The sequence below is a fragment of the Engraulis encrasicolus genome, chromosome 4 (genome assembly GCF_034702125.1).
Source record: "Engraulis encrasicolus isolate BLACKSEA-1 chromosome 4, IST_EnEncr_1.0, whole genome shotgun sequence".
In the NCBI taxonomy this organism is placed as follows: domain Eukaryota; kingdom Metazoa; phylum Chordata; class Actinopteri; order Clupeiformes; family Engraulidae; genus Engraulis; species Engraulis encrasicolus.
The window spans coordinates 36267940-36290217 of record NC_085860.1 but is presented as its reverse complement, the minus strand read 5'-3'; the positions used below and the strand labels follow the sequence as shown (position 1 = coordinate 36290217).

Sequence of the window (22278 nt, the reverse complement as noted above, 5' to 3'; positions counted from 1 at the left end):
TTCTGCAGTCTGAGCAAATAATAAAAGTAACATTTCTATGCAAACTCACACAGGGTCTCCCTATCTCTCAGTCACACACACACACACACACACACACACACACACACACACACACACACACACACACACACACACACACACACACACACACACACACACACACACACACAGCAGCACCTTTGAGCAACCGCCCATGTTGAAATCTTCAATGGACCAAACGCAGAGCCATGGGGGAGCGGTGAAGTGAAGGCAGTGGGAGGTTGCAGTAGGGGTGGGAGGGAAGGGGGATTTAATCCAGCCCATCTATTAACGCCTCTCTCTCTGGCCTCTCTTTCTCTCCCTATCTCTGTGTCTCTCTCTCGCTCTCTCTCCTCTTTTTTCTCTGTTATTCATGGTGGTACAAAGCACCACACAGGGGTTCCTTTGGCTCTAGGGTTGCTACTGCTCTAAGCCGATGCGGCCAGGCTGCCCCTGGCAGTGCCTGAAGTGAAGAGGCGGGGGTGCATAGAGGGTTTGGGGAAAGGCTGGAGAGCATTGTGGAAGGTCAGGTGGGGGGTAGGGGGTGGGGGGGTTAGCACAGCCGGCCTGCACGTGCCCGACCTACGATCTGCCAATAGCCACACAAAAGAAGATTTGGGGTGCGTGTGTGTGCGCGTGTGTGTGTGTGTGCAGAGGGGGGGTTGTGAGGGTTGGTTTGTAGGAGGCTGGTGGTGGAGGGAAGAGGGGAAGTGGAGGGGGGTAGGGGGTGGCGGCTGTGTAGAGCAGATGATGTCATGCTCAGCCAATAACAAAGGACTCTGGAGCATCCTCCTTCCCACTGCTCCAGGCATGGTAGCCTTCATCCAGGCAGGCAGGCATCCCACATTAAACACGCACATTATCCTCTTTACTCAGACAGATCATACACGCCTGCCTGCCTGCCTGCCTGCCTGCCTGCCTGCCTGCCTGCCTGCCTGCCTGCCTGCCTGCCTGCCTGCCTGCCTGCCTGTCTGTCTGTCTGTCTGTCTGTCTGTCTGTCTGTCTGTCTGTCTGTCAGACAGACAGACAGACAGACAGACAGACAGACAGACAGACAGTCATTCTCTTTAAGAGGGCTGATTGCACAAGCATCTCGAAAGATTCACCAAAAAACAACCCACTACAATGTGGAAGGAGAGACTGATAACACCAATGATAGAGAAATAATACAAAACGGAGAAAACTCAAGATAAATAAATGACTAATTTGTTGCGTGTGGTGAAAACGAGGTCAACAGACCTACAGTGCGTCGCGTGCAAACCCTCCAAAAACCAAATGGGTTTGCGACAGCCCGGCAGACCATCCGGCAGAGTGGCATATATAGAGTCACTGCACGCGATGAAAACAGCAGTTGAAAAGAAAAGGGAGGACAATGAGGGACCCCCTATCAGAGCTGAACTGGAGCTTCAAGACAGAGAAGAGCGGCGAAAACACAATGGCAATAACAAAGTGGACAAAAATAAACAAAATGAAGCCTATAATGAATTTTAACAAATTCATGTTTATGACGAAAAAAGCAATTGAAAAGAAAAGGGAAGCAAAAGACAGGCAGAGCTGAAACTGAGCTTGCCGACAGAGACAAAATGCTTGAATCCTGATGACGGTAAAAAAAAAGTGGACAAAAAAATGTATCTTCTATTGTATTAATTGAAAGTTTGTGGTGGAAAAACATGGTGAGAAGAAAAGGGAAGCCAATGCAGCTGAGAGGCAGAGCTGAACCTGACTTTGAAGGCTGAGAAGTGGGGGGTGTGGCGGGAGGCAGGGGTGAGTGGTGGTGGTGGAGGCGGTGGTGGAGGCGGTGGTGGAGGCAGTGGTGGAGGCAGGGGTGAGTGGTGGTGGTGGAGGCGGTGGTGGTCTGCTGTCGTTTGGCAGCTGTGTTGTCATGCCATCTCTCCTCCACTTTTAATGAGGGGGAAACCTCCACCTGCTGTGGCAGTGGGGACACATCCAGCTCACACACACACACGCACACACACACACACACACACACACACACACACACACACACACACACACACACACACACACACACACACACACACACACACACACACACACACACACACACACACACACACACACACACACACACACAATCTCAAGCGCCTGAACTTCGCACCAGGCCCACATGCATGACAGGTCAGGTGTTCGTGCCTGAAATTGAATATGAGGAACTAGCAAAATTAGTTTTACGAAGCGCCACTCAAACTGCCAGTCAGGGTGGCAGTGGCAGGGCCAGTGCAGTCCAGTGCAGTGTGTGTACTGGGTGTTCTGTGGCAGGCCCTGTCCTGTGCCCAATAGTACCGTGTGACAGGCCCTGTCCTGTGCCCAATAGTACCGTGTGACAGGCCCTGTCCTGTGCCCAATAGTACCGTGTGACAGGGCAGGGGAAGGGAGTCAGGTGGTGGCAGGTTTCTATGACCAGGGACACCGACAGGGGGCAGGGACAGGGAGAGACGGGGGGCAGAAATGGATTCTCATTATAATATAATATTATATTATAATATTATTATTATAATATTATTGTATGTATTGAGTGGGGGGGCCCTAGCAGATGACTTTGTCCTGGGCCTGGCCAAAGCTGTCAGCGGCCCTGACTATGACACATTCACTGCGGCAGCTACAGTAAGGAGATGGGAGAGCAGAGAGAAGTGGACACAGAAAGAAAAAATGCGTCTGCACAGTGCACACGTCAATCCTTTTTTTTGGTTCCTTTGACATGCCAAGCTGTTGGTCAAAGACCTTCCTCAGGACACAAACACACAAGTGCCGAGAGAAGAAAGCAGTGCCATGAGTGCGGGTAGAGGTGGAGGGAGCGCTATGTTTTTAGCATGTCACATGGTGCCCTGTCTGACTGCCAGGTCTCAAGTGCCTGTACTGTACTGTATGTGAATGGCACACTAATACTAATAAATAAAATGCATTGTGCCCGTGTGTGTGTGTGTGTATTAGGGCTGTAACGATACAATCAACTCACGATTCGGTTTGTATCACGATTTTTGATCTATGGTTCGATACACCCCACAATTTTTTTAATGCATCTTTTTGATGATCATTTATAGGTAGAATACTGTAGGTTACAAAAGGTTACTAATAATATAAAAAGTGTTTAAAAATAATAATGATAATGATTTGAAGCTTGGAAGCACCATCACATCAAATCATAAGGTTGTTTTCTGGACTAATGGGTAATAAAACTTTGAAAGGGCGTATCACGATACTGCCTCCTTGTATCACGATACAGTATCGTGACTCTGCGTATCACGATTTCTCGGTTCGATACAACATCATTACAGCCCTAGTGTGTATGCATACATTTTACTTAGATTTCTGCACATTTGTGTTTAAATGTCTCTGTATGGCATTGGCAACAAGCATTGTGTGCAGTATGTGTGTACTGTATGTGCATGTGTACACATTTGTGAACAAGCATGTGCTTATGTGCATACATATGTGTGCACCTCCTGTCACACAAACAAGCGCACACACACACACACACACACACGACTGCTGCTGCTGGTGCTTGGGTTTCCCCCTTTCTTCAGTTTCACTCGCTGCCTAAAAATACGGGACTTTCGTATGCCGTGTGGACCGAGGACCTGTTCGTCCAAGAAGTCATGGAAAATTGAGGTCTCGTATTTCACACAGCTACTGATAAGCCATAAACCTACTGTACAGTGCCATGCAGCCAAGCAACCCCTCCCTCCCGCCCGCCAGCTACACACACACACACACACACACACACACACACACACACACACACACACACACACACACACACACACACGCACACACACACACACGCACACACGCACACACGCACACACGCACACAGCTCGGCTGCCAAATATAGCAGCAGAAGTGGCCAGATCAAGTGCTGCCTCTCGTCAGAGGGCCACAATCGAACCGCAAGCCTCTTGTGTGCTGTAAAAGCTGCTATCCCAAACAGGGGGGTGGTAAAGATGGGAAGAGGGATGGGGGTTGGGGATATCTATAAACAGGCTTTTTGCTATACTCAGATTTTGCTGTATGTTTACTGCAATGTGTATTAGGTCTTTGTTTATGTCTTGTATCTATGTATCTACGTATGTATCTATGTAAGCTGTCAGACACCTTAGTTTCCCTTGGGATCAATAAAAGTACTCTTCTCCACTCTACTCTACTTAACAGGCCAGGGCGAGAGATTAGACGGATGGCTCTTCTACATGAAGAGTCTTTTACATGAAGAGTGTTGGAAAAACAGTCATCATTACAACCTTTGAGCTTATAATGTGTTTATAATGTATGTCCACGTGAGCACAGAGGTGTGTTTGGATGGCAGTTTAAATGACCGCACAGGTTCTGATTCACACCTAGGTGATGTGTGCTTGTGGTTGAATCACCGGGGGTGGGGGTGGGGGGTTATAAAGGTAGATATTTAGAGGCTGTGGTTCAATGATGTTTAAAGTCTCTCCTTACACAAGCTGACGTACAGTATTATATGCTAAGCTCGTAGATGGAGCTCAGGCTGGTAACCCTCTCCATAGACAGGAGGGTCCTCCTCCTGCAGTTCTGTAGTAACCGCATGTACACTGAACTTGCCATTGGACTATACACACTCTGTGTGTGTGTGTGTGTGTGTGTGTGTGTGTGTGTGTGTGTGTGTGTGTGTAGTACTTTGTGCTTGTATGCTGCAAGTGCTGCTGGCAAGTGCTGCTGACCTTGCAGTTGGACTACAGTGCGTGTGTCTGTGCGTGTGTCTGTGCATCTGACTCTGCATCTGTCTCTGCGTCTGTGGCACTTGGCCTATTCTTGACCGCTGGACTACAGTATGTTAAGCGTGTGTGTGTGTGTGTGTGTGCGTGTGCGTGTGTGTGTGTGTGTGTGTGTGTGTGTGTGTGTGTGTGTGTATGTGTGTGTGTGTGTGTGTGCGTGTGCGTGTGCGCGCGTGTGGGCGTGTCTGCCAGTTGGGATACCTTGACCCTGGCGTTGGGCTGCAGCAGCTCGGTGACGGACACCTTGTCCTGCTGCAGCCGGCGCTTCACCAGCTTGGAGCAGCAGACGTTCATGGCGCCCTGCACATGCGAGGCGTTGTACTCGGAGAAGGTGCGGCTGTCGATGACCAGCAGGCGGCCCGTGCCCCGCTGCAGCAGCCCCGCCAGACGCTTGATGTCCATGGGCGAGCGCCGGCCGTTCTTCTCCCCGGCCATGGTGGACACTTGGACTCTGCTACTGCCGCTGGCTCTTCTTCACGCTGTTCGTCTCCTACTCCTCCTCCTCCTCTCTTCACAGGGATGAGACGTGAGGAGATGGTGAAGGGGGAGGGCCAAGTGAGGGGGGATGGTTTAAGGGGGTTTGGGATGGGGGGAATAGGGGAGAGGGGGATCACAGGGGCGATGGAAGGCCTAGGTGACAGAGAGCCATCGCTTCTGCTGTGGGACAGACAGAAAAATAGATACAAAAAAGAAGAGGGAGACAAAAATAAAAAGTTAGACCATGTAAAAAACTAGAATAAAAGATGTGAACAATCTGCGCTAAAAAAATAGTCAACCATGGCCCAACCATGGGGCATATGGTAGGGCACTCGTTTGCCATGCGGCCGACCCAGGTTTGATTCCCAGCCCGAGTCCTTTGCCAACCCTTCCCCGTCTCTCCCTCACCCAACTCGCTTCCTGTCACCATCTGCACTGTACTATCATGAAGTCAAAAACACCAAAACACATCTGAAAAAAAAAAATCACTTGCATCCTGCCTCTGGAAGTAGCATCATTGCTGAGCATGGCATCGGGACACATTCAAGGGCTGATGGAGTGAGAGTTAGGCCTGTCAACAAATGTTGCTGGACGATAAATTGGCCAAGAAATTATTGCGATAAACGATAATATTGTCTTCTCTGTCATTTTAAAAATGTATAATAACCATGGGATAGAAATGCGAATACACCCTTTCTAATTTTGAAAGCGTCGCAGCAGGGGGGTAGATAGAGAGATAGACAAGGTAGACAGACTGAAAATTAAAAGTACACCAACATTTAAGCATCATGGCGCTGAGTGAAATGTGCCAATCGATATTCAGTCTAAAAGAGAGTGACGAGGAAAACAAAGAAGCATGCAATAACTTATTGTGGCAAAAAAGTTATCATGCTTAAGTCTTTCTGTCTTGTTTTGTGGAGGTAGCCCTATCCCGCAATGGTGAAGAATCTTTAATTGCATACCCCCCAGGTATCCACATCTTTCTACAACTTGCTTGTAAACAAGGCTTAGTGCTTCCCAGCTGCACTCTTCAGCTTTGTGCTCTGCCCATCATCCCAAAATATTCTTAAAAACAAAAAACAAAAGCTGCAACCCATAGGCTTTAGGTTAAAAAAAGGGCACCCGTGACTTCCCCTAACTGAAAGTAGAACTTTCACTGACGCCTAAACATGTTTGTTTAAAGCCTCAGTACTTAGTCTCTTCACATGACACCATGCGCCCACCCCGCACCTCTTCCCCATCTCACATCACACCCCAGGAGGAGCAGGTTTATTACCGGGGTGTCCACTGACCGTATCCCCTGCAACGTATACCCCCCTCTCCTCATAGCCTACTGCCTAATAAGACAGGTTACTGTGGGCTGCGTCCAATTTCTTCCTTCACGCTTCACTCACACTTGACTTCGCATGGAGTCAACTTCGACAGCCAGCAAGTCACCCCTCCAGGTTGAAGTGGGAGTTGTAAATCCACCCCGACATTTTGGAGGAAAAGATGTAGTCTCACCAGTCACCACAGTAGCTGCTGCCTGCCGCCACTGGCGATACTAATGTAATCCATTTTGACCACTCCTGCTCTAGCCTATTCCATTAATCTTCTTTGGGTCTGGGGGTGGAGTGGCTCAGTGGGCTAAGGAGACAAGCCATTGAACCAATCCTTCCTCGCTCTCTCTCTCTCTCTCTCTCTCTCTCTCTCTCTCTCTCTCTCTCTCTCTCTCTCTCTCTCCTGTCTCTCTCTCTCTCTCTCTCTCTCTCTCCTCTCTCTCCTCTCTCTCTCTCTCTCTCTCTCTCTCTCTCTCACCCACTCATTTCCTGCCCTATGCTCTCACTACCCTGTCAAAATAAAAAATAAATAAAATATATAGAGAAAGAATATATTGTGTATACTGTATGTAAATATAAAAACGCATTCGCGCCTGATTATCACAGATCCAATGGAGGCGTTTTATAATAGGAGTGTCCAGTTCATAATATTCCCTGTAACGTATACACTTCACCTTATACCCTACCACCCAACAAGACAGGCAGTCTCGTCAGTAGAGCTGCTATTGGTGCTACTGTTGGAATTAAAACCTTTGCGGATTCCTGGTCCAGTATTAATCCTTTACCGTGGCTGAGCACTCCTGCCGTATTCAATTATTTTCCCTCTGGTCTGACGATCACAGATCCGATGGAGGTGTCTGCCGCTTTGTATGGCACAACAGTATTGCCTGCCTCCCTAGGTCGGTCTAGCCTTTTTGTGCCATTGCACAAGCCCTAATGAAAAATACATGCGCTTGGCTCAGTTGGCCAAGGTCTTGGTTTCTAATGGGGGCTTAAGCACGGCAGCAGGGGAAAGTGCTAAGCGTCTGAACAGGGTTTCCTCCGGCACGGGCAGTGTTGCCAGATGTGTCTGATCAAATCCCCCCATGAAAGGTTCTCAAAAACCGCCAAAATGCGCTAAATTCTGCCCAATCTCAACAAATCACATTGATTTCTATGGGCATAAAACAGCAGAAAACCGCCAAATGGTCATTTTTTCCCCGTTTTTATCCCGCAGACGGTCATCCCAAGTAGCCCAATTGGCAACACTGGGCACGGCTGCCTGCCTGTCTTCACCTGAGGCCAACTCCCTCATCATCATCATCATCATCAATACCCATCACCACCCCTGTTAGAAGGTCTGTTGCATCACATTAGTATCATCACTTCCTAAATGTGTACGCCTACGTAAATAGTACAGCAGAGCTATGAGCTGCGTCTTTACATTTAAGTGCTTTGTTCCAAACCGGCCATTCAAAGGAGAGAGAGAGAGAGAGAGAGAGAGAGAGAGAGAGAGAGAGAGAGAGAGAGAGGGAGAGAAGGAGAGAGAGAGAGGGAGAGAAGGAGAGAGAGAGAGAGAGAGAGAGAGAGAGAGAGAGAAAGAGAGAGAGAGAGAGAGAGAGAGAGAGAGAGGGAGAGGGAGAGAAGGAGAGAGAGAGATAGAGAGAAAGAGAGAGAGAGAGAGAGAGAGAGAGAGAGAGAGAGAGAGAGAGAGAGAGAGAGAGAGGAACTGAGAGGAGGTTCCATGGAGATAATACCCCATGGGGATGCACAGGGAGATGATCACCTCACCTCAGCAACAAAGCAACAAACACTCCTCATAAATCTACTGTGCCCACGAGGTCCGCACATAATGTATGCAGTCAGCAGAAACTCAAAACAAAGGAAATGATGAGGTAATGACTATGCATAATGTATGCTTATGTGCCTGTGTGTGTGTGTGTGTGTGTGTGTGTGTGTGTGTGTGTGTGTGTGTGTGTGTGTGTGTGTGTGTGTGTGTGTGTGTGTGTGTGTGTGTGTGTGTGTGTGTGTGTGTGTGTGTGTGTACTGTGTGAATGTGTGTGTGTGTGTGTGTGTGTGTTTGAGAATCTGCATGGGTTTACAGTACATTTATCTGTGCATGCCACCTCCAAGCTGCAGCAGTCAGAAATACTGCCACAAAAGCTGCCTAGTAACAGCACACAGCAGCACGCGAGACCACACACACAATGACACAGCCCCACACGCAAGCAACATTATTCCAATATCCTTCGTTGGATCCAGCTCCCTATTTTAGCCAGGATAAGTGCGTGCACACATACACAGTAGCCTACAGGTCACGGTGTGATCTACTGTACCTCATCAGTAAACGCATTGATGGTGGTACACACACCCAAAAACAAAATGAAAACAGCCGATCAATGACGCATCAATAACACACACACACACTGACACCCAAAATAACAGCGAGAGCAGCAGAAATAGCCTCACCTCAGGAGCAGCTAACACTTAGAGCAGAAGCACCGCAGCAGCCTCCACATGCTCTCTAGCCGAGATCGATATACCACAAGGCTTCCCCTCAGTGCAGATTACACCACTCCGGGTGTCTGAGACAGCAGGTAGTCAGCATGTCAGACAGACATCCCCCACCGTCTCTCTGCACGTCCGTGTCGTGATGGCTCGTTCCGTCCCTAGTCTGGGATCACGCTGGGCTGGGCTGGCCAGCCTCACTACCTGGCTACACATGACTGGTAGAGCTGGGACATGAAGCCTGTCAGGTGCAGGCAGGCACACACCCAGGCAGCCCCATCTTATGACATCCTCCCTGCACTCAGAGCAGCCACAATGTGCTACCGCTAGCCAGCCTTGCTCTCTCTCACACACACACAAACACAAACACACACACACACACACACACACACACAGCCAGGCAGCTAGCTAACTAGACAGGCAGTGTGTTAGCACGCAGGGTGACAAAGGGCTGCCGTGTGACTCACACACTGAAGAGTTGCTCTACAGCTCCTTGGGACTCTCAGCATACATTTATATAATAACAACAAAGGAAACACTCACACACACACACACACACACACACACACACACTTACATAGCCCTCAGAAAGACAAAATGCTTACTGCATGGAATGTTGAAGGGCTCCATTGTTTCGGCTGTTTAGAAGACAAAGGGAAAGGCTTCTGCATTATAGATGTACGCTGTTTTTTGCATGCACTTCTTGAGTAGGAAAGTTAGTGTACAGAGAGAGAGAGAGAGAGAGAGAGAGAGAGAGAGAGAGAGAGAGAGAGAGAGAGAGAGAGAGAGAGAGAGAGAGAGAGACATAGACAGAGACAGAGACAGAGACAGAGAGAGAGACAGACAAGATAGACAGACAAAAAGAGACAAAGAGAGAATGAGAGGAAGAGACAAAAAGGGGGGAGAGCCCAAAAGAGAGGGAGAGACAGAAATCCACACGTGTGGACTAAAGCAATAACACAATGGCAATAACCTGACTGGATTCACTTGAGGATGCAGGTTGGCATGGAAACGCTCCAGCTCCAGAGTGATGGGCAGGAGGTCTCTCGCTGTGCTACTGCTGCTGGTACGATGCATTAGATGCTGAGGCTGAGTCTGACTGCATTGCATCCGCCTCCACTGCAACTCTGCCACTATAAACCAAGACTTCTCTTCATTTTATTTTTTAGGGCTTTTTGCCTTTATTTCTGACAGGACAGTAGTAGAGAGACAGGAAATGAGTGGGGAGAGAGACCGGGAAAGATTGGCAAAGGACCCGGGTCGGAAATCAAAGCCGAGTCGCCAGCGTAGTAACCCAGTGCCCTACCATTAGGCCACAGCAGGACCAAGACTTCTCTTTTAATCAGGGTTAATTTTGGAATGTGAGGGAACCTTGGAGTAATATCTGGTTCTTCACATACTGGTTTCAGGCCAACCAGAACGGTCCCAGACACCATTCACGCACCAGTAACATTCAGGACTAAAGTGCTTACCTGCGAACCAACTACGTTCATACCAGGCTCTGAACTTTTCCATATATGACCATTTGTTCCTCAGATGGACCTGCTGATGTGCAAGTTGTCGTCATGGTTCACAGACAAAAACCAAGTAATTTTGGTTCGCATCACAAACTACCTCTCTGGTTCCCCAATGCTCAGCCTTGCGGCATGAACACGCCGGTCTATTCAAGATTAGGTGCAGGCAGGGTTCTCTAACGGCCTGAAGGTACCAACAGTGGCAAACTCAGAACCTCCATCTATACGGAATGATGTTGCCGAGTCTGTTGTGGGTGGGGGAACCTCGAAAAGTTCTCGTAGGAACATTTGGGTTTCTTCTAATACCAATTTGTAACCTAAAGGTTCTCCACGGTGGCAAGCTGAAGAACCCATTTTTTTAAATTATTTTTACTGCTTGATGCTGCCAACTTAAAAAAATACCTCAGTCAATTTCAATATGCTGATTGTATTGCTCATGCTACCCTTGACTTGTCAGTACCCGGTGATGCTGCATTTTTCGACTCAGCCCTTTCCGAGATCTGAGCTGTTCTAATGTGGGCAGACTTTGTTTACATTAAAAACCTTCTTAACATAGGCCTACTCCAAATATTATCCCAAAAGGTATCACTGTTTGCTAGTTGTCTGCTGATGTTGCATAACCTTTTGGATGTTACTAGGAATAAATCCAGATGTTTTTTTTCTAACTGTAAACAAATGTCTGCCCCCATTACAATGATCAGTATCTCGGCAAAGGCTGAAGAAGGAAAAAAAAAAATCGCAGTTACTGACAAGTCCAGGGTAGTGTGAACATTACTGCATGTTGAAATTGGCAGAAGTTATCCTTTAAGTCTGGCTGGCATCACCTTTGCTGTCACTTGCCAGTGCCACTGCCAAGCTGCTGCTCTAAATAAAGACTTCAAAACTGGGTAAAACTACAGAGTGGGCTGCCGCCTGCCCTACTTTGTAAACACTGCCTCGTGACAATTTGGAACGGGGCCGACAAGAAGAGCCCTAGCCACCAGGACTTTCTAAAGAGCTTCAGTAAATGGCATTGTACTGTACAATAAAGACAATAAACCGTTTTCTGCTCTGTTCTTTTCTAATCTATTCTTCTATGTTCCATTCTGTATATCGGTATGTTTTCCAACCATCGTGCCATGACACACTAGAGTCTAGTGTGCCATGAGAAATTGTCAGGTGTGTCTTGGGAAATGATTCCATTGCACCTGATTGGTCTAAAAGACTTCTCTATTAGCATACTGTATGACTTTAAAAGCTTAAGAATTGTTTACATTTTCGGTGGGTGGTGTGCAGTGAGATTTTTTTCCACTGAAAAAAGTGCAACGTGGGTCAAATTAGTTTGCAAAACATTGGTATACAGTATAACACTAGCTAAGAGCAGGCAGAGCCAGTGCCACCTTGCATCAGCCTAATGTTCATCAACAGCTTTTTAGTGACACAGGTCACACACAGTCACCAGACAGCACACACAATCGTACAAGAAGGCTGAGGTGGTGACACATCATCGTCGTCTAGACTGGGGACACACAAACAAATAAATGACTACTACACAGAAAGATAAGAGAGAGATAATCCACCTGAGACATTAATTGTACTAAACCCTTCCTTACCAGGGCTTGAGAGTTACAGTTAGCACCAGCCTGTGAACCCATGTTTCTCAGTTGTTACACCACACAGCCACTGGCAGCAACAACAGGCCCAGGTGTACAACTGTAGGCCCAGGTGTACAACTGCACAGCGCACAGCTAGGCTACCCCTTTGGGTGACGTCAACTTCACAGGACCAGGAGAGGGAGGCACTCTACTAGGACAGGGCAATTCATCAAAGCTACTTTGATGTAACCATTAATCTGTAACCATTATTCAACAGTGACCTAGTTCATGACTAGGCCTTATGTGTTATTTCTATTAGGTTTTCATTATTATTATTACATTTCAAAGTAGTTGGTTAATATTCTGTGGATTCCACTCCCACTGTGTGTGTTCACAAGCAAGCTACTGCCCCATAAATGCATACTACCCCATGTGCAATTCGGCCCAACCTCAGTCAACTAAACACTTGAAGTTGAAGTTTTATCTTTAAGCGCAAACTTTGATGAAAATCAATATATCAATTGATATCGAGCAATATTGTGATCAATAAATTATATTATTAACACCTGTATATAATATATTGTGGGTCCTATTCCACCCACCAATACAACTTTTATTGGTTATTGGCCATGGCTTTACCTGTGGGGACAACTTAAGCCAAATATGGGTCAATTAGAAAACAAAGAGCATAATGAGCAATCATGGGTAAGCGGTTAGGGTGTCAGACTTGTAGCCCAAGGGTTGCCAGTTTCATTCCCGGCCCGTCAGGTTGGTGGAGGTAGTTAATCAGTTCTCTCGCCCATCCTCCTCCATGACTGAGGTAACGGCTTGAATAGTACTGTCCCGCCATACAGCTCCCTTGTGGAACGGTTTGGGCTGCCCCCTTGCACGGGGGAGGCATACATGCAATTCTGTTGTGTGCAGTGAGCACTGTGTGCTGTTAAGTGCAGTGTCACAATGACAGTTTCCCAGGTGGACATTCACAGCTTTCACTTTCAGATGAGTAGGTGTACAGCACTGCACAGCAGATGAGGTACAGTGCTATATTCATCTCCTCCTCAAAAGCTGATCAAATTAGTGCATTAACTGACTCTACCAGGTAACTGAGTAGAGGCCAGCCACCAAGATTAGCCTATGGGATTCAGAACCTACCTAAGTTCCCATCCATTCTGCATACTCATGAACGGTCATCCGGGTACTTTGCTCTTAAATTTGCGTTACGCCCCTTTATGGGTGAAAACAAACCGAATGTCTCATTGACTTACATGCTACATTGGCTAGTCAAAATGAACACATTCCATGCTTCAGCCACGGCTGTTTGGCTATATTATTTGAACAACCGGCAACGGAACACGTTTTCGGCACGTTGCGCGTGAACAACGCTAGTCTACAGGTCCGTATCTTTCGTTTATTAATCCCCAACATCACCAATTGACTTGCATGTGTTGTTTTCCCCCATAAATGGGCGTAACGCACATGGAAAACGTCACGCCGTTCATGAGTATTGTAGAGTAGGCCCAGAGCCATCTAATATCAGAGTTACGCCACTCCCATAGACCTCTATGGACCAATCTTTCCACAGCAATGGCGGCTCTCATGGAGCCTCACGGAGCGTTAACATGGAAATCCCCATTGACTTTAGTTCTATTAGAAGTTACTTAGTTCCAGGAGGTGGCCGTAGAACACAGAAAATGTGGTAAAGGTAATGTAATTTGTTTGTACTTAATCTTTGTTTGGTATGTGATGGTTCTGTGTTAGTTTCCAACGAACAGAAGTTTACTGTTAAGAAACATTTTAATCTACGCGAATCACATCACCAACCGACTTCCTGGTCCCCGGTTTGCGCAACTCTGTTATTAAATGGCTCTGAGTAGGCCTAATAGGCTCCTGCTAATCTCTTGCACCTGCCTATCTCCTCTTCAGCCTATTCTCCACGTAGGTGTCACTTCACGCCAACAAAATAGGAACCACAACTATTAGCCAGAATCACCATCATCTTCATCACACACGCACAGGCGCGCGCGCGCACATACGCACACGCACACGCACACGCACACACACACACACACACACACACACACACACACACTACAGGCTATAAGAACAATCTAAAATGCACTTGTGACTTGTAAACAAAATAAAATCATGAAAACGACATTGACAACACATTTCGCTTCACAAAGGGCAACACGAACAAGCATGGCACCCTCAAGCATATGATGCCAAGCGTCTCCAACTAAGCCAGGTTGTCCTAGTGATGTGATGCATATGAAACGTGACCCCCCCCCCCCCCCCCAGGTTTTCCCAGGCTTATCCCAGGTTTGCTGAATAATTTGGAATGTCGATTTAGAGGCAGACAACTGAATTTGTTTAATCTTTTGTATTTGCCCTATATATTTGTTTGCGCGCAAGTGGGCACCGCGCGCGCATAATAGTCGGCTTTAAAACGGTATTGCAATACACAACACAGCAACCGTGAAATACATGAGGTCTTGAATAATTTGTCAAGAAGCGCAATATCAGTTAAATTCAGCAAATTATCTTATGGTCGGATGCTATCAGTAGGATACTTGACGGGTATTTAAATACGCGCACCAGTATTCCAAGCTTTGATTAAGACACCCAATAACCATAAATAAATGAAACACTTCAGGGCTTACCTAAAGGTTTTAGGTCAACAGTCAGTCGACCACCTTGATTTGACGCGCAACATCCATTTCTCCGAGTAATAGAATTTAAAACCCAGTGCTGCGCAAAGTGCGCATATCCGTGCTTGTTGTATTTGAGCGGATTCAGATTATGTAGCCTGTGTTCGGTGAGGTTGCTGCCGCCGTGAGTGTGGTGGTGGTGGTGGTGGAGGAGACGGACGCACGCTACAGAAAATGCTAACGTCTTAGCATCTAGATGAGGATATCAGCCTAGGTCTGACCGAACACGCGACAATAACTCTGACATTCCACGGCCACGTTCGTAGCCAACCAAATGACAAAGCGGCACACTCACCTCAACCTCCACCGTCAAGAATTCACTCAGCTAACCTCCCAGTGCGACTGCGGACTCCGATATGGGGCAGCCATTCGCCAGTGAGTGTCACTGTTTACGAGTCATAAGGTTGCGGTGCGTTGGGTAGACCGTCCAAAGGAGTTCATTCTACTCTGATGACAGAGAGGTCTTCGCCGTGCGATAGCCCAAAGACCTACATAGGCCTACGGCGCACATGAGAAGAAAACTCCAGTAATTTTGATACCACATATGTTGGTCCAAGGGTGCAGTTAGGCTTTGAGAAGACCACGATAAATAGCAATCTCCAATTTTCAATTGTCATTTAATTGCAGTTCGGGGGTAAAACAGAAGGTGCACTAAAAATGAACTGAAGGATGAGGTCATGGTTCAGGGGGAAAAATGCATGACGTCACTCTCGGCCAATGAGAGGCGGCGGATCAGGGGTTAGGTGACGTCAGCCCTCTGATCCCTAGATTAAAGAGACACAATGATTTCTGCGCCTGTATGTACTGGGCCTTGCTGATAGTCGATAGTTGGCAGTGCTTTGGTGTAGAGGTCAGTTCATCTATGATTCGTCAGTGATATGTAAAGAGTAAAGAGTTAATGTTAATCAACTTGTCATATTGAAGCAAGACAACACTTAGGCTTCTATTTCCTCCACATGACAATTACTTTTAAATATATTTAGTATAACATTATAATAACATATTATCACAAGAGTTCGTAAAACAGTGTAATAACAAATAAACAGAACATTTCCAAATAGGCTATGTGGACTTCAATGGAATGCAATGTTTAAGACTGAAGCACTGTGACATGGTGTGGTATGCATTCATTGAAAATAACATATAAAAAAATCAAAGAAACAAAGGAACACATAATGCGGTCAGGTGTGAAATAATTTAGTGCATGTGACAAAAAAAATGCTTTGGCTACTTATTTTGGTAGATGTGTGGAATCTTCAAAAGCGAGCTGGGGATTAGAGTGTTACATGCTGCCCTCTGCTGACTGACTAAAGAACATGCAATATTGACATTTTATTCATTCACATCCTTATGTTACAAAATAGAGATGGGATTTGTGGCTCTTTCATTGGAGCCGGATCACAGTGACTATTTCAATATTTAATAATAATAATATTTAATAAAAATATTCATTCTGTTAGGAAGGTAGGCTTTTTGACTCCACCTGGAGGTCTTTTTGTCCAAACAACAACTGATTGTCCTCCAAATGAACGAAACACACAAAAAACCGGAAAAGAGTGGTTCTCAACAACGGTTCCTATCGTTCACGTCTAGAAGCCATTCAAAAGAGTCACAACACTATCACAAAAAGGTAAGCATACATTTGCATGTACACACACTGTCTTCCTGTTGACTTTTGTAGCTATAGGCCTATTTTATGACCAGAAATGTAAATTGGGAAACAAATTTACGCACACACACACAGACGCACATAAACACACGCACACGCACACGCATGCGCACAAACACACCCACAGACACACACACACACACACACACACACACACACACACACACACACACACACACACACACACACACACACACACACACACACACACACACACACACACACACACACACGCATGTGCGTACACACACACGCACACCAGTGGATTTTGTGTATGTCTCTCTCCCCCCCCCCGATATATCTGCCTATGAGCAAGGCACAAGGTCAGCAGCCAGTCATAGAAGTCAGTGAAGAGAGAGAGAGAGAGAGAGAGAGAGAGAGAGAGAGAGAGAGAGAGAGAGAGAGAGAGAGAGAGATGACTCCAAACGGAGAAAGTCTGGTGGGTGGTTAATGATTCCAAAGAGTCAAATAGGCTGCAGCCTTGAGCTGTCCCATTCAAAACGTACACAAACAGTCCCCCAGCGCAGCAGATGAGATGAGCGATGCCTTATCTTGATCGTAGCATTCCTTTCTGCTTGCATGGCTGGACATGGTTTTGTGCCACGTTATAGCCCATGCAAGAAAGGTCGCCGTCCCAATAACGGCTCCCACCCAAAGTCAGTCAACTGGATGACTGACTGTTCTGCAGGTTATGTCTTTGCAATATGCGGATGTGAAAAACTTCCTCAGTATGAACCCCTTATGTATAGGATATGAACTCAAGTTCAGCAAAAGTTCTAGCAGCAGCTACAGCAGAAATAGTCTCAGGCATAGTTTGTATCTCAAATATGCCCGATACTGCACTCAAAAATGCACACAAGACCTGACATATACAGTATGTACTGTTTTTTGTTTGTTTGTTTGTTTTTATTTTTTTGCACTGACACTACCTCTACAATAGTATGCTGGTCGTTAGTTTGGCCTAGCCTTGGACACTTGTGGACTTCTCTGTTTTTCTGATATGACTAATTAAGACTCAAGTCTGTGTTGTCTGTGGTCTGTCTGCATGCCTGCTTTTAATTTTAGCTTTCAATTAAGAAAATAACCTTTTATTATTTAATGAGAGACTTTGAAAATAATCATTGTCAGACACGTTTTATTCTTACAACAATATTTCAATATCTCAAAAACAACATTTCTGACTGAAATTGTCAACTTTTATTTGCTACCGGAGAAGAAAAGATGGTAAGCAGTTTCTAAAATGATGTTTATTAATAAAACATTGTGTCTGCTTTCATAGTTGTAATGTGCACTTGTTCGGTGTGTCAGTATGCTGACCAAAAAGATATAGGCCAGGATCGCTAGCAGTGTCAGTAATGTTCTCTGATCAACAGTGCTATACTGACATCGATCACTCAATTAGCACCAACATATGGGACCGCCATCTCTGCACATCTACAGACGCAACTCAACGACGCTACATGTAAATAAACAAAACAAACATCTGCTAGTTTATTTACTGTACACTGTTTAGCCATAATCATTCAGATGGTCAGATGGAAAAGATTAGGTTTATAAATGTCCGTCTGCATAGGCCGTATGCTGTATTTCCAAGTCCTCTCTGTTTATGTTAGACAGCCCTCCACTGAAGTGGAAGGCCGGATCCGCTCGTTGCTGAAGTGAGAAAAGATAAGGATGGTCACACCCAGTCTCAGGAGACTAGCAGCAAGAGTGACATGGCCTGCAAACTCCCCCGAGAGAAAGTGAGAGGTCCGAGAGTAAAAATAACTTGTGATCACAGCTAGCCAGGGCTTGGTCGTATGCACTATCACACAGTTATTGCATCTGATAGGTGTGATTACTAATTACCATTTGTATTATTAAATAATTCACATGAGCAACAAAGTTGCCATTGCTCTCATATCTGTCAATCGGAGCATGAGAGCTTGGAGCTGGCCTACAAACTGAGTCCTGCTGATTCATGTGTGCAATTATGACCAATTTGATGAGCGTAAACAACACAAAGATAGTAGGCTACGGACAAGAGGGGGGTTGCTCTCTTTTTTTTGGCTCTTGCTGGTGCAAACAGGGTTGTTTTGCTTTCAAGTCCAACAGGATTTTAGTCATGGGGAGATGGGCGACCTCTGTGAAGTGGTGGACCTGCTGCTGGCGTAACGCAAGAACGAAAAAAGAGGGCCCAATATCAAGGGCCCATGTGGGCCCCCCCGCCTCGTATGGGTCTCCCTGCCTCGCGGGGGCTGTCGGGGTATACGTAGCCCCTTAATGCGCGCCGTACCTCCAGTGGCACGCTGTAATAGTCATTGAAATGTAACTATCATAGCACTACAATACTATGACACAACACAGGCCCTTTAGTAATGCACCACGACTTGGTCATTACCATACTGGTAACAACAAATTCATAAAGCCGCGTCTTAAGGGGTTAATGCCCATGGTCCTGTTGCTAGCTTCTGCTATCCTACAGTATGTTCACTACTGATTACGGGGACTTAGTGCACCATCAAATAATGTCATGTCATGTCCCTGTAGTAGGAGGATGGGGAGCTATGGGCATGGCACTTCCTGTTGTACAGTATTTACACAGTCTGATCTCTAATGATGATCCAACTGGGGATTTTACAATGACTATTCAGTTTAAACCCCAGGTGCCCATGGCCTAGACTAGAGCACATCTTTATGGATCATCATCTCTAGTCTTTTGGGTCTCCGCTGACTCTATGTTCAGTGGAAGTGTTAATTATTACAGCCTGCCTACTGTGAACGTTTTTTTTTACAGGAAGTTAGCTGTTCACACTTTCTTGCCGTTGTCATGTAATGTGGCTATGCTGACAAACACTTGCATGCACGCAACAAATGATAGGCCCTACAAAAGACAAAATGCATAGTATCAGGGCCGCTGACAACTTTCGCTGGGCGCAGGACAAAGTCATCTGAAAGGGCCCCCTACCCAATAGGCCTACATACAATGTAATGGGGACACAATTCTGGGCCCCTTATCTCTCTGGGCCCGGGACAACAAACCCCCTTGCGCCCCAATCCACCCACCCCCCCCCTGTCAGCGGGCCTGCATAGTATGAATAAGATATGAATTAAAGTGTCTTTGATATTGCTTGAGTTGTTAACACACCAAGCACATGGTATTTAGGTGAAACTAAAAATGTTTCTTAGTCAACTCTGATTACAAAGTGGAAGGTCAGTTGCTGCCTGAAGCTCAGGGATGGATTACGACACGGGCCTACCAGGCCCAGACCCAGGAGCCCAAGAGTCAAGGGGGCCCTGAAGGCCAAGCTGCATTAAAATCACACTTTTAACAACAGTATTTTGTACTTTTTTGCAGGAGACATACCCCAGAACCCCCAACAACATAGGGTCTCTGACCTGAAACCCTGAATCTTTTTGTAAACTACATGTAGCAGCATCCGTGGAGGGGGGCCTTTCTTCTTGCCTGGCCTAGGGGCCCAAGGAGTCATAATCCTTCCCTGATGAAGCTGTGGTGGCCACACTACGACATGGCATAGACATACAGTGTCTAACAGCAAGGTAGTGCAGAGTGGCACTTCTTAACATGCGAGTACTCAAGATCTTGCACAGTCATACAGAAGAGGTTTGCTTGGATATAGTCCTGTAGAGTCTTGACCCTTTTTGCTAGACCGTGAAAACAAAACACATCCTCAGTGTTCTTAGGCTCAAGGAATGTTCAGTTCTACTACTAATGATTTTATCACTTCCCCAAAAATAACCGGACATTATTGTACTAATGGAAAGACCAGGGCAGGACTAGAAGGAGTAAGGAAATGGGAGTGAGTTTTCGCCCCAGAGCTGGGTATGGCCTTGGTCAGCCCTGATTCCCCTGGCAGCTCTTGAGAAAATCAAACTTAAATACTGTGGCGCATCCTACACAAACATTCCCACTATTTCCGCTCAGGGCTATAGAATGCATACTTAACTTTTTTCGTCATTTCTGAATGACACCCTGTTACTGAGTGTTATGTTGCTGAACATACATTTTTAGTTGAATCAGTCGTTCTTGCACCTTGTGCAATCAGTGCTGGCTTCACAAATCTGTATTTTGGCCATACGTACATATTAGTTTGAGCATTACGCTAGCTTCTCTCTATACTAAGATATTAAAAGTTTAACCCATGCTCGGGCAGACATGTTCAATACCCTGGCTTTCAGTGAGCTATATCAGCCAGTGCTGTAAGCCACCATGGTACAGAACAGGAATGTGGCAGCAAGCCAGTGTACACAAACTTGGTTTTAATTGGGAAGTCCCATTGTCTCAATAATGTGGATTCTGAAGACTGTGCTCTCGGCTGAACCCTAGCTCTGTTACAAAACGAAAGAAAACAGAAGGATATAAGCCAGTTTCTTAGAGGTCACTGCAAGCTCCAAGCTCCATGCATCATTTTCAGAGGGTTGTCATCAGAGGTTACTGCTGTATTCAGAATCAACCCCTTCCACATTGCCTCTGACTGTCAAAGGTAGCCTACTGCCAAATCCCCCCAAACCTTCGGTTAGGCTATATGAACTTACCTATATGAACTAACTTATATATATATATATATGTATATATATATATATATATTACATATATATATATTGCATTCATTTGACAGGACAGTGAAGGTAGTGACAGGAAGTGAGTGGGCAGAGAGAGACAGGGAAGGGTCGGCAAAGGACCCGGGCCGGGAGTCGAACCCGGGTCGACCGCACCGCAAACGAGTGCCCTACCATTTGCACCACGGTAGGGCCGAGGGCTTCAAAATGTAATCAGTTCGTGTGCCTTTTTACAGAGTGTTAGGTACAAGATGTGGTGCAAATTCGTCCGACCGTACAAAAGTTATTGCTCAAACAAAAAGTTGACCATCTTGAAAAATTGGGTGCAAATTTTGCCAGCCGTTCAAAAGTTGTGGCTCTGAACACAAAATAACCTTCAGCAGCCGTGGCAGGGGCACCGCCAGAAATGTTGGGCCCCATGAAAGATTCAAATTTTGGGCCCCCATAAGGGCCTCTGTCAGTGCTGTCAGTGCTTGGGCCCTGAGAATCTGTAACACCTTTCCCCCTCTCGCGGCATCCATGGTGGTGGGTGGGGTGGTGGTTGAGGTGGTCAGGGCTAGACATATCTCTGACGCACCACTTTTCAGGGAGGTAATTACATTAACAATAACATTCAGTCTTTTTCTGCTCATCATTGTAATGAAGACCTTGACATGTGGAGTCAATGATACTATAATATATACCGATAGAAAGTAATCGTTATAAAATTGTCATTACAATTGTAATAGAGTAATATTAGAAATGTAGACAAAGTAGTCACTTTAGTGATTCCTATTATGAACCAACAACTATTATAGACAAGGAATGGACCTTCAGCTCACTGTTGCTCACATTCTTAGGACACAATTAGACATATCTTACAGCATTAAAGCAGGTTGCATAACATTTTACAGCAAGTTGATCTGAAGTACAACAGATGTCAGTGTAACACAAGACCGGCCATTAGGATGTTTCATAACGCCACGCATTACATTGATCAGTGTCCTATCCAACCTTGAACTCACAACAAAGGTAGGCCTACACAATATTCATCTTTACTAATGCATTCAGTCATTAAAAATTATGTTTGACAGTGTTCCGCAGCAGTGGCGGTAAAATGCAGAAGTGCTCAGTCACTATCTAATGTGTGCTTTATAAGTGAACACTGTGCTTCGGGGCAAACTAAAGAAATACTGCACATTTCTGAAATGCTATACTG

General features: G+C 46.0%; 1 protein-coding gene across 1 annotated transcript in view; it reads right to left on the bottom strand.

Annotated features, from left to right (window-relative positions):
* The window catches only part of dusp8a (dual specificity phosphatase 8a), a 69552-nt gene extending 54303 nt beyond the window's left edge, over nt 1-15249 (bottom strand). The window contains exons 1-2 of the mRNA XM_063197302.1: nt 15147-15249; nt 4974-5429 (exon numbers count right to left, since the gene is read on the bottom strand). Coding sequence (XP_063053372.1) covers nt 4974-5207 — 234 coding nt within the window. The 5' untranslated portion in view covers nt 5208-5429; nt 15147-15249. The remainder of the gene's footprint in view (nt 1-4973; nt 5430-15146) is intronic.
* Nucleotides 15250-22278: the final 7029 nt, after the last annotated feature.